Source organism: Patagioenas fasciata, chromosome 7 (genome assembly GCF_037038585.1).
Source record: "Patagioenas fasciata isolate bPatFas1 chromosome 7, bPatFas1.hap1, whole genome shotgun sequence".
Lineage (NCBI taxonomy): Eukaryota > Metazoa > Chordata > Aves > Columbiformes > Columbidae > Patagioenas > Patagioenas fasciata.
The window spans coordinates 34,007,724-34,019,779 of record NC_092526.1 but is presented as its reverse complement, the minus strand read 5'-3'; the positions used below and the strand labels follow the sequence as shown (position 1 = coordinate 34,019,779).

The window sequence follows — 12,056 nt, the reverse complement described above, 5'->3', positions numbered from 1 at the left end:
TGCACCTCTGCAGTGATGGTACACCAATCATTCACATGCTAAAGCACAGAAGCAGGCAACTCTTGTACCAAAGGCTTGCAGCCTACCGCCATGCTGATGGAGGAGATCTGAGCCTATGCTGGACCTCAGGCTATAGGCAAAGCACAAGAGCAGGCTAGACAAGTCCATCAAAATGCATTGGATATTAAAAGCCACCCTCAGGAACGAACTGAGAACGTTATGAAAGGATCGTGCTTACCTCTTGTAACATCTGTTAGTGCTGGGCACAATTTCTCCTCCATAGCAGCTTCCAGTGTAACCAGGACCTGCTCATTCAGCTCAGACAGCTCCTGAGCTGTGGATGCTCTGAAACTCGTGGCACTCTCACTGGCCAGTCTGCTCACTTCCTTCAGGTCGATGTTTCTCACACCAACTGCAAATACCTTGACACCTTTCTGTGCGATTTCCAAGGAGGCACCCGGCCCGTCATCTGAGGACACCCCACCTGTGACAATGAAGGCAATCTGGGGAACCCTCTGGTCAATTCGGCTGCCGGCCTCCTTCACAAAGTGTTTTGCTTGGATGTGCCTGATGGCTGCGCCAGTATTTGCCACTCGACCACCTTTGTAGATTACGTTGTTGATGGCATCTAAAATCTGAGGTTTAGTGGAGTAGTCCTTGAGGAAAAACTCATCAGTCACATCTGAGTTGTACTGGGCCAGTCCTACCTGGATAGAATCACCATCCCTATAAATGGCATCCACCACAGAGTAGACAAACTGAAGAACTTCTTGGAAGTTATCTCTCCCCAGATTGATGGAGCCATCCAGCAAAAAAACAATGTCAGCCTGCTTTTTAGCGCCTGAAAAGATCACAAAGAAATCACAGTTATTAATAATTGTTTGTGGCATCTATAATAATTAAGATGCTTAGTGCTTTGTGAATTAGCATTGTGTTTCTCTATCTTTTCAGTTTCATCAGTCTTTGGCATGATTTTACATCTGTACCAGAAGAAAGGTTTTAAGCAACATATTTGTTATACTTCATACAACATTACTTGTTTTTGTGATAGACAACCTCATCTAATTTCAAATTTAATTCTATTCTTTCTTTCACTCAACAAGGTCTTCTTCAAAGTCTTCTTTAAAACAATGCGACTAAACAATTGGGAATCAAAATGTGTTATCATGTTAAGTATAGGAAGAATCATTTTCATGTTATATATATTCTGTGTTGTGTCCAAAAAGTCTACAGGATGAACAGCAGTCTTACCAGGCACTGAAAAACCAGGAGTTTCTGTTGTGGGTATTGGACGTTCTTCAAGAATGTTCTGCACCCTGTTTTCTAAAGTTGGGAGTTCAGTGAAGTCCTGTACCACAAGCATGCGCTCAGGATCATTAGTAATGACCTGCAGCTGGCTCCTGTCCACGTTCCTGGCTCCGACACCCAGAGGTTTAATGCTTGTTGAAGTGATCACGTTAGCAGGTCTGTTCACATCATCCTGAGACCGATCTCCGAGGATGACAACCAGGTGCTGGGGCACTCCATCTTCTATCCTGCTCCCTGCAGACTTGATGAAGTAGTTCTTCACCACATAGTCTAGGGCTTTGCCAGCATTCACAGGGGACCCCCCTCTAAGCCTCAAGCGACGGATGGCTTGCATGACAGCATTTTTAGACTTGTGGGTCTTCAGGAAGAACTCAGGGAAAACGTTGTTGCTGAACTGCACCACACCGATTCGTACTTTGTTTGGCCCAACTTCCAGCTGCTGGACAATTCTGCTGATGAAATCCCGAATGTGAGCAAGCCCATCAGACCTAACGCTGTCGGAGCTGTCGATGAGGAAGACTATGTCCTTTGCGTCAGCAGGAATATCTGCAGGGAAGCAAGGAGAGGGGAAATAACTTGTGTGCCAACCCTTTGCTTAAGCTTTGCTGGAGGATTTCTGTGCTGCCTGCTCTCATGTGATGTAAAATTGCACAGCATATTTTAGCCAACTTTAGGCATGGTGCTACAGGGAGTGTCTCCAGAAGGGCTTGTCTGCAAGTGTGCATGTGTGTGTTAACAGTCTGCCTAATATTCGAAGCATCTATTACTGAGACCCTTGTCTGTTTCGTTCATTAATGTTCTTGTCTGGATTTGTCAGTGTTTCCACTTCATTTTACCTTAGATTTATGTCTCTTTCCTAGAGAGCTGCTAAATGGGAAGAGGTGATATTTGACTTGAAAATCAAAAGTTATAATGTATTTAGGTACTTCGGTAGAATTTCTGTATGTCTAAATTTTTCTTCTAAAATTGTAGATGTGCTGCATCTTTGCTCTTAACTGAGGAAAACTCAGTTTAGAGAGAAAGATGGAAAGTTATTTACAGTTTTGGGCAACATTCACTTGAATAGCAACCCAAAGGCAGCTGGTGTTGACAGAGCCTTACCTCCAGGGGGTTGCACATCTCCCAGCAGCCGTCTGATTTGGTCCTCAGTCAAGGTTTCAATAGGAGTCAGCAGCTTCTGCTCAAGGCTGGGCAGTTCCTGGAAGCTGGAGACTTGAAATACATAATCAGGACTAAGGGAAATCTGTACCATCTCCTCAGGATCTACATTCTTCGCTACCACCATAGGTGCCACCCCCACTTGTTTGACTTGGAGCGATGGGTACTCTAAGTCATCATCAGACTTGCGAGAGGAGAGGATGATCAAAAACTGAGGGACGCCCTCTTCTATGCGGCTCCCGGATGGCCGGGTGAAGATGGTCTTTGCCACAAACTCAAGGGCCTCCCCCACGTTCACCTGCTGCCCTCCCTGTGGCCGCAGCCGTCTCACAGCAGTCTGCACCTCGTCCTTGGTGGAATGGGCGTTGAGCAGAAACTCCACGTGGGGATGCTCGCTGAACTGGACTACTGAAATCCGCGTGGTGTCAAAGCCCACATCCAGGTTGTTCACAATCCTCTCAATGAGATCGCGAATGAGGTAGAACTCCTGGGCAGCGTAACGAGAGCCGTCAACCATGAAGACAACATCCCGCTTCACACCCGCTGCAGGAAAGAAGGCAGCAGTCAGAAGATGCATCAGGCGTTGCTTATAGAGCAATGCTCTACAAGCTAAGCTCATCTTCTATATCACTGGCCCATGCCTTTGGCCATGAGGATAATTATCATTTTCTTTTTCCCTGTGTTCTCTCCTGGAAGCCCCATCAGGCAGCTCTGGGTTCAAGCCAGAGACAGGACTAGTCTCGTATGCACATCCCCAGGCAGTGCAAGAACAGCAGCTTCCAGAGCAAAGGATGCTAGGGAAAGCTGCAACAATAATTCCTTGTGGGATCTCCACCCAAAGAAATGTAGCCTGGTAATGCTTCTTACTCAGGGCAGATTGCCAAGCAGCCTGGGGTTTTTTCACACTCAGTATCACACCTCTTTCTTTGGTTTGGTCCTCTAGCAAAGCTCCTATCCTTTTATTCTCTCAACTTCTGCCTTTCCAGGATGATTTTTTGTTTTTTAATAAAATATTTTCTGCAGTGGTAATTCAGGTCAGAGCCTGAATTATTGCTGAGCATCACACTGAGAAGTGCGGTGGAAGAAAGCAGTCTGACTGTGAAGAGCCAGAGTAGAATGGTGGACTCTAAAGGGATTGATCTGGGGTGGGTACCCTTCATTCCTTCATAACAGGCATACACTGGCTGGATTTCATTCAAAGTGAGACCAGAAATGGAATATGTGATCCTTTTCCTGATGCTAGCTTCCAGTTTCCCTTGCCCCAGAGAATAAGCACGGCAAATGTAGGACACAGCAGCAAGCCTTATATTTAGCAGAAAGGTGATCTTGATTTATAGTGGTGTGAAGGTGTCCCTGTAGCATCTAAATGATGCAATTTCCATTCCAGGAGGAACAGTATGGGCTTAAAATCTGTCAACTTAATACAAGATTAGGGTTGTGTCATACACTTTGTGAGTCTTTCATGTGGATACAATGTGGACCACGTTGATGGACTGGGCTTAAAGGTGGCTCGGCGTAATTACACAACTCCTACCAAGCCTAAGTAGTTCAACAGTGAGACCAAGATGGACTTGGAGTCTTAGTTGTGACCATCTTTGCTTTTCTCAGTTTGTGTTGCAACCATGATGTTACTAAACATCATATTTTGCCACTGGCTCTCGGTGCAGACACAAACATCTTCTCACCTGGGCTGGGTGATGTAAAAATCAGATCAGGGGCAAGTGACTCTATCTCTTTCTTGGTCAGCCGGATGACTCTGTTCGAGACGACCTGCTGCACTGTATCCAGCTGGCTGAAGTCAGGCACAGAGATAGCAAAATCTGGGAGGAAGGAAATAGTCTGCAGCTCTGTCAGGTCAGCATTTCCAATCCCGATGCCAAAAGGCACTGTGCCACTTGTCTTCAGGACCACTGAGGGCCTCCTCACATCATCCTGCGACCGGTCAGCAGTCAGCAGAATCAGGAACTGTGGGACACCTTCTGCTATCCTGCTGCCACTCGACACCGTGAACACGTTCTTGATGAGATAGTCGAGGGCTGCACCAGTGTTCAGAGGAGATCCTCCCATAATCTTCAGCTCCTGGATGGCATTGATGAGATCTGCTTTGTCTTCATGGGTGTCGAGTAAGAACTCGGGTTGTATGACGTTGCTGTACTGTGCGACGGCGACACGGACCTTGTCACGACCGATATCCAGGCTTTCGACAACTCTTTGGACAAAAGTCTTCAGTAGAGGAAAACCTCTTCTGACACCATCCGAGCCATCAATTAGAAACACCACATCCTTCTTCTCACCTCTTTCAACTACTGTTTGAGACAAGTAAGGTAAGGGGGGAATAAGTGAGATTCTCTTTCGCAGTGATTGTTATTCTCCACATACATTGAACCATAGTACAAAAGCTCGGTCAGGGGAAACGGAGGTGTCAGGATGGGTGGTTTGGTTCCTTTGCTATTGGATGCAATCCCTGGTGAAGAGGCAGATGGGTGAAAGTTGGTGGAAACTGCATTGCAACACACGCCAGGCTTTACCCACCAAGTCGTAGAATCATAGGACCCACAGGAAACAGGGTGTCAAGGGACTCTGGGTGCCATCTCCTACCTGAGACTGGACAAAGCCATCTGCTCCAAAGAGGCCTAGAAAGCTGGCACATGGATTTGAATGTGCAACAGGAGTCTGAGGCATCAGAGGATCTCTCAAAGAAAACTGAGTTTCTGAATAAAATGAGATACTGAAGAGAGGGTGCTCACAAGGAGCTGGTGAAGAGAGGAAAAGATTTTCTGAGGAATCACTGAACTTAGAAATGCTAGAGACTGGTTTTTGTTTTGTTTTGTTTTACTAACTTCAAGCCCAAAAAAATGCTAATTGTGACCAAACATTCTTTTTTTTTTAAAAAAAAAAAAAAAAAAGAAAAAAATGAGCATAAAATATCTAAGATCAGAGAACTGTTGACATCTTCTGCTATTGACTAACAGAATTGAAAAGCTTTGGCTCAGCCAAGCAGAAGATATCACTGCCTCTCAAACACAGCTACTGGTGGATGGCATCCCCAAAAGTGTTGTTGGCTTGTTTATATCAGGGTCAAGAGTGCAGAAGCATGATCTGTCCCTCTGAAGAAAATATTAAATATCTGCTTGCAAATGCCAGACATATAAAGAGTTAACAAGGGCAACTGAGGTCTTAATGCAGACTTCAAATCAAGTTTATTATGTAAGAGGTATGCTAGAAACTTGGTGGGTGAATACATGGGACTGGAATATTAATATAGCTTGGGTTGAGCAATACAGGTAGGAAGAGGGAGCAGACATTGCCTGGTGTATGTCAGGTTCATACACTTCTTCTAAAGTTCAGGAGCAGAAAAGAACCCTATCAAAAGTCTCAGGGGAGCACATAAAGAGTTTAAAAAGTATGGGTACTCTTACTAGGTGGCTCTATTTTAGCCAAGAATAATAGGAAAAGTAGATGATGCAGCTACTTGTGAGCAAATAGCACAATTATTCACCATATTTGATGATCAAAGGCATTAAAGATGATCTTGACAAGACAGAAATGGTTTGAAAAGGGAGGATGCAAATCAAGAGCACTAGTTGCACTAGTCTATGTTGAGGCAGAAGCTGCACAAATACGAGAAGGGCAATGACTTCACATGGAAAGGATGGAGTAAGAGATGACCAGGGGACACCATTGTTAAGCTCTGGTCATGTGGAACAGCCTGATGTTGGAGACACAAGGGTGAAAATGTAGAAAACCTACAAGGAAAGATTGAATGAGCTGGTTACACAGCTGGTGACAAGAGGACCAAGACAAGATGTACATGGCAAGCTTAAAGTAACTGAGAGGCTGTCATACAAAACATGGAAATGAATTAACATATGCATCCTTCTTGAGTTGCAGGAAATGCAAAAGGTTTAAACTACGACTAGGAAGGCAGAGGTTTGACATTAAGGAGGGGCATCTACTGATACAGATAAAAGCAATTGAACAGATTTATCATGGAGGCTGGGAAATCTCCACTGAAGGGGTTTCAGAATATGTTAGATCAGTGTCAGCTGGTTCTGGACAAGGAAATCTTTTGGGGACAAGGGTATGTAGCAGATGGCACCCTGAGATCACTTCCAACCTTCTTGCTTCCTTATGTTTCTATGATTCTAAATCCATCTGCCCAGGACTTTTACAGAGAGGTGACATGGATGTTTTTACACTTTTCCTTGTCCCCGCCTGCTGTTGGGAGACAGGCTAATTCTCAAATTAGAGCTTACTCAGGAAATCACGCAGCTGGACATGCACAATTTCCAGTACCGCAGTGTGAATTTATAATTGTGGCTGTGTGATTCTTTTTATGATTTTATTTTTTAATTCCTCAATTATTCCATACTCATCTACTGAGCTTGTAACAGTAAATGAGTCAAGAGCATCTAATTTATTAATGCATAGGTAAAAAATGTAGAAACTTCCATCATAATTTGTAAGAAATAATGGAGCAAGAGTGAATCCAGTGTGCTGCAGTGCTCCTTACTCCCCACCACTCCTCCAAAAAAGGGAGGATGGAAAGAGAAAATGAGACAAGCCTTTATTTTCTTCTCCTAGCCCATTCTAGCACATGAATTTATGCAAGATCTCAGGGGCAACGACTCTCTGTTATTTCAGGTTTGCACCACGTTTTGCACACTCTAAAAGCATCTACTGCAGCTCTAGCAGCCAAACAAAAGGTTTTTCCTTACTCATCTTTAAAAATCAGTTTTGACCTTAATGCTTTGCTGGACCAGGGTCTGACTAGAAGAAAATTCAAGTACAATAGCAGTTTCCACATAATTGTTTTAGACATCACCAGACCCAATTGCCTGTGTTACCAAATTGAGGGGGGCATCTAAGTGATGTCTCTCAGCCTTTTGGAAATCCCAAGGGTCCCTGTACCTGTTGGCTGAAGCTGGATAGTTTTCAACAGGTTCACTATGTCTGGCTGAAGCTCTGAAATTCGAGGGAGGGAGTCAACATTCAGAATGAATTGTGGGGCGTAAACGATCCTTTCCAGCTCTACGAGGTCAGCATTTTTGGCTTTGAGAGCAAAGGTCACAACTCCAGCTTGCTTCAGAGCATCTGACGGTTGCTCCACATCATCGGTTGATCTCCCAGCAGCAAGGAGAACCAAAATCTGAGGAACCCCTTCTTCAATCCTGCTTCCAGCTTCCTTCACAAACAGCCTCCTTATAGCTTCATCTAGAGCAGCTCCAATGTTCAGTTGCTTCCCGGTTTTTATCTTCATCCTTTTTACTTTCACTAGCATGTCTTGCTTAGATGGGAGTTCAGCAAAGTCAAATTCAACTTGAATGGTGTCACTGAATTGAGCTACAGCTACTCGTGTGGCATCAGGACCCACGTTCAGTTCAGAAATGACTTTGTGTACAAAGTCCCGGACTGCAGGAAAGCTACCCAAGAGGTTGGCTGAGCCATCAATCAGGAATAAAATATCTTGCTTGCTTTCTAGAATAAATTCACAAATGAAAAGAGTTGGGAAAAAAACATATGAAGGCATTTTTCTTCTTAAACATCATCCTAGAAACTTCTCTGAAAATTAACGGGGTTTTAATATGCAAAGCAAGTGGTTTTCATTTACCAAAGTATTCAAAGGCTGCAGGAGTAAACAGTAACTTTGATTTATTTATCTGAGAAGGAAAGGGAATCTCCTAAGACTCAATAAATTCAGGCACCAGATAGTCATTTCATACACTGTATTGTATCAGGTTAGTCATATCATAAATTCGCTGTTTCATATTAGGCCAGTGGTGTTTATGCTCTTGCAATCTGCTGATAACACCGGCATGAAGTACAGCACCAGGGAGGTTTATTTTTTGTTCTTTAGAGGCTTGGTGGATAATGAGACATTAGTTCACACATACACAAAGCACTTTCTGTATTCTCTTAAAGTTCTTCTCCTAGTTGCAATATAAAGAGGCATCAAAATCCATAGGTGAGTTATGACTTTGACAGGAGAAATATCCTTTTACCTGTTTATGTTTGATGCCCCTTTAATCTCATTAGATATCCAAGGCAAAACTGAATACCTCATATATTTGTGTCTTAGCATCTTTCATATTCATCTTAATGGTCTCCTTACCATACTAAGCACTCGTGGTTGCTTTTATAACTTCATATACACTTAGCCACAATAAGAGAATTAGCAAGCAAATACATGTTTAAACAAGGTTAATCTTGCCAAAAGCTTTGGAGTTTAGTATTGGAGGACAGCTTTGAATATCTGGAGCCAAATTCAACCTCCGTGGCAGCCTGATCAAAGGACTTTGACAGAGTGGCTCTGGGGAAGGATTTGGCTCCATGTACCTGGCTAGACCTCTTCTTCTCTGTGCTCTTTGGTGCTAATTTAACCTACCCAAACTACTCCTTGTGGCCAAAGGAGTATGTGTGCACGCTTCCATTGCCTGATAGTACATTTACAGGTTGTGACATTATCACAGCAACAGAAAGGGAATACCTGAGTAACTAGTGGGAATAAACTTACTCAGATCCTCCCTCAGCCCTGACCTGCCGAAAGACTTAAGATTGTGCTGTCTTTAAAGTGTACTAGCAATAACTTGAACAAAATTAAGAGGTGACTGTGTCAAGCCATGTGCTTAAGGTTAAGCACAGCCCTAACTCCTTTGGTGACTCAAAGCCTTGGACAGATGTGAAGATGTACACTAGGAACAAAAACAGGCAAGAAATATAAGATTAATTTAATGCATTCAACATTAAGGAAGGTAGGTATTACCTGTTGGGGCGAGTGGAACCTCTTCCACACCTCCACTAACATATGTTGTTATAGGCTTAATTAACTCCTGAGGTAAAGCTGCCAGAGCACTGAAATCATCCATAAAATACACCATTCTTGGATTAAAGGCAATCTGTTCAAGTTCTGCCTTATCCGCACTCCTAACTCCAACAGCAAAAGTCAGCACTCCAGCCCGAGCTAATTCATTGGAAACTTGCAAGAAGGGGTCGGCAGATCTCCCTGCCATCACCAGGACTAGGACCTGCGGCACTTGTTCATTTATTCTGCTCCCACCAGCTTCCGTGAAGTGATTCGAAAGCACAAAGTTCAGTGCAGAGCCAGTGTTCAGCACTGACCCCCCCTTTGGCCTCAGCTGCCCCATACGTTGAATTATGTCTGACTTGGTTTGGTACGAGTATAGAAAGAACTCGGTTTTAGGAGTGTCGCTAAATTGCACTAAGCCAACTCGGATTTTGTCACTGCCGACATCAAGGTAGTTAACTAGGGTGGCAACAAAGTCACGCACAAAGGGGAAGTTGGCATTTCCGACGTTGAGTGATCCATCCAAAAGAAAGATGATATCCCTTTTGGTTACTTGAACTGCAGTAGAGCACAGAAAATAACATGAGACATCACAGAACACAAAAATAGAAATTTCTTTTCATGTGTGCATACAGCATACACTGTACACGCATGTAAATATTGTTAGGAGGAAGGGGGAAGAAAGAGAGAAGAGAAAGTGCAATAGGCACGTAAGTAACAAGGACCTTGCTGGAAAGTTCTAAACCAGGCATGGGAGATTTCTGAATTTTATTGAAAAGTCTTTTAAATGTCAGATTTATCAACAAGGTTCAGCCTCTGGCATGGCAGAGGTTTTCAGTGGCTGCTAATGCCAGAGTTGCATGCTCTGGCCAAATCCTTAGCCAGCAACAGGCACCTTCATTAATTTTGGTGGAGCAACACTGAATTATGCCTTCAGAAACCTTGCTTATCTGCAAGTCACCATGCATTTACTTTCCAACAAATCTTTAGCCAATGTTTCTCCTTTCTGGCATCTAAAGTGTGATTTGACGCCCAGTACTATCACCTCTTTATTAAGCATTCCCCAGTTCCACGGGAGTGCTCCCAGGCATTTCTAGGTGTAGAGAGCCATGTCCTGCCCTACAGAGGCTTTCCATGGTCATGCTGTGCAGCCAGCAGCTGCTGGGCCACGGTGCAGAGTTAGGCTCCACTTGCATGGGAAAACTCTTCTGCCAAGTAACCAATTTGGTTGGTATTTTGAGTAAGTATTAAAAGTAGTTTTTACTAATAGGCTTAGAAAAGCTGGTCCAGATGAGGCTGCAAGAGCTGCCTGAAACATTTGCCTTTGGACGTCTGCATTTGAGGCAGAAAACTGCATTTTTATGTCAGACGTACATTTTGCAGGCTGCTGAAGGAGAGAAAAATTTCCCACTTCTGGTAGTAAACAGCCAGTTCTATGCTCCTTTTTTGAGGTTAAAATCATCTTGGGGTGTCTCCCAGCATCTGAGACCTGAGACATAAATCTGCAACATCACAGCCTCATCCTCCTGTGATTTTTGCTCTAAACATATCATGTCTGGACAATAGATCAGAGTGCTAGAACTTTAAATAAGATCTCAGAGAACTAAAGAGAGGGCTCATCCAGTGCATCACCCCTGGATGCCTTCCTCCAAATAAGTTATTTGAGAATATACTTATGCCAGTTGCTAATTCTGTTCAATATATTTCTGTTTAAAGCATTTACCCATGTGTATATGGTTATATTCACCCACTTCTCTAGGTTACCTTGTCCCTGTAAGCTTGTTTTTATATATATAAAATATACAAATACTGAGATATTAAAACAAGAAATGAGAAAAGAGCTCTTTGAAACACAGGCCTTGCTCTCAGATTTCACAGATTGTCTCAGTTTCCTATATTTTTAATTTTTCCAAGAAAAGAGCCATTCAGGGTTCAGGGTGAGACACTATCTAGTTGAAATGTAGCAGACCACCCAGTGTCAAAATCTGTTATGCTATTAATAATTGTCATTTTATGGAGTAGGATATAATTACTTGTTTATTATGTATGTGAATAGCTGTGAGTACAGCAGAGCAGAAGGACTGGGAAAACAGAGAAGCTGCATGAATGAGCTTTGAAGAGCATGGAAGTTTAGGAACATTTTTAATTTATACTGAAAAATAAAAATGTCAGGTTTGGTGTATAGCCATGCAAAACTGTATTAGCAGGAAATACATTCTGAAAAAAGCTTATGAAATGATAATCCTGTGATATTCATCTTAATTAAGGACAGGTATTGGCAAACTGATTGAAAATGTCTGCTCTTCATGTAAATCAGTTATAGGCTCTAATTTTTTGAAGACTCTTTCCAGAAAGTCAATTTATGTTGTGCTGCAGTTTATAATTGTAAGTCGCTTGGAGAAGCTAGAAAAAATATGGATATGGTTTAACACCCACTTAAGCCAAAGTGAACCTCACTGGTAGCTGGATGAAGTCCTGTTTTTCCAATGCTTATGTGCCATGGGACAGAAATACAAAACTCAAATATGATCTAGCACAACAATAATTCAACCTCAAACATCACTGTCAGGAAGAAATCCTGAGAAATTTGGTATAAAATCTCTATGTAGCTGGTACCTCTCCTGAAATACAGGCAAAACTGCCTCGAAAGACATAACTCTAGTGACTGGATTGCTTCCAAAGCCTACCGATGTCAATGGCAAGACCAAGTGAAAAGAATCCTCTGGATTCCCAGGCTTTGGATCACCTTCTAAACAGGTTAAATTAAAATCAACACTGCAATAGT

At 43.0% G+C, this 12,056-nt stretch overlaps 1 protein-coding gene across 11 annotated transcripts in view; it reads right to left on the bottom strand.

The window, feature by feature from the left end:
• The window catches only part of COL6A3 (collagen type VI alpha 3 chain), a 62,122-nt gene that overhangs the window by 29,835 nt on the left and 20,231 nt on the right, over window positions 1–12,056 (bottom strand). For 8 of the 11 annotated variants that reach the window (XM_065840509.2, XM_065840510.2, XM_065840512.2 and 5 more), the window contains 6 exons: window positions 9,230–9,829; window positions 7,378–7,944; window positions 4,152–4,772; window positions 2,410–3,009; window positions 1,252–1,854; window positions 239–841 (listed from right to left, as the gene is read on the bottom strand). In XM_065840509.2, the coding sequence (XP_065696581.1) occupies window positions 239–841; window positions 1,252–1,854; window positions 2,410–3,009; window positions 4,152–4,772; window positions 7,378–7,944; window positions 9,230–9,829 (3,594 nt within the window). The remainder of the gene's footprint in view (window positions 1–238; window positions 842–1,251; window positions 1,855–2,409; window positions 3,010–4,151; window positions 4,773–7,377; window positions 7,945–9,229; window positions 9,830–12,056) is intronic. The other 3 variants (XM_065840516.2, XM_065840521.2, XM_065840519.2) reach the window with 2 other exon arrangements.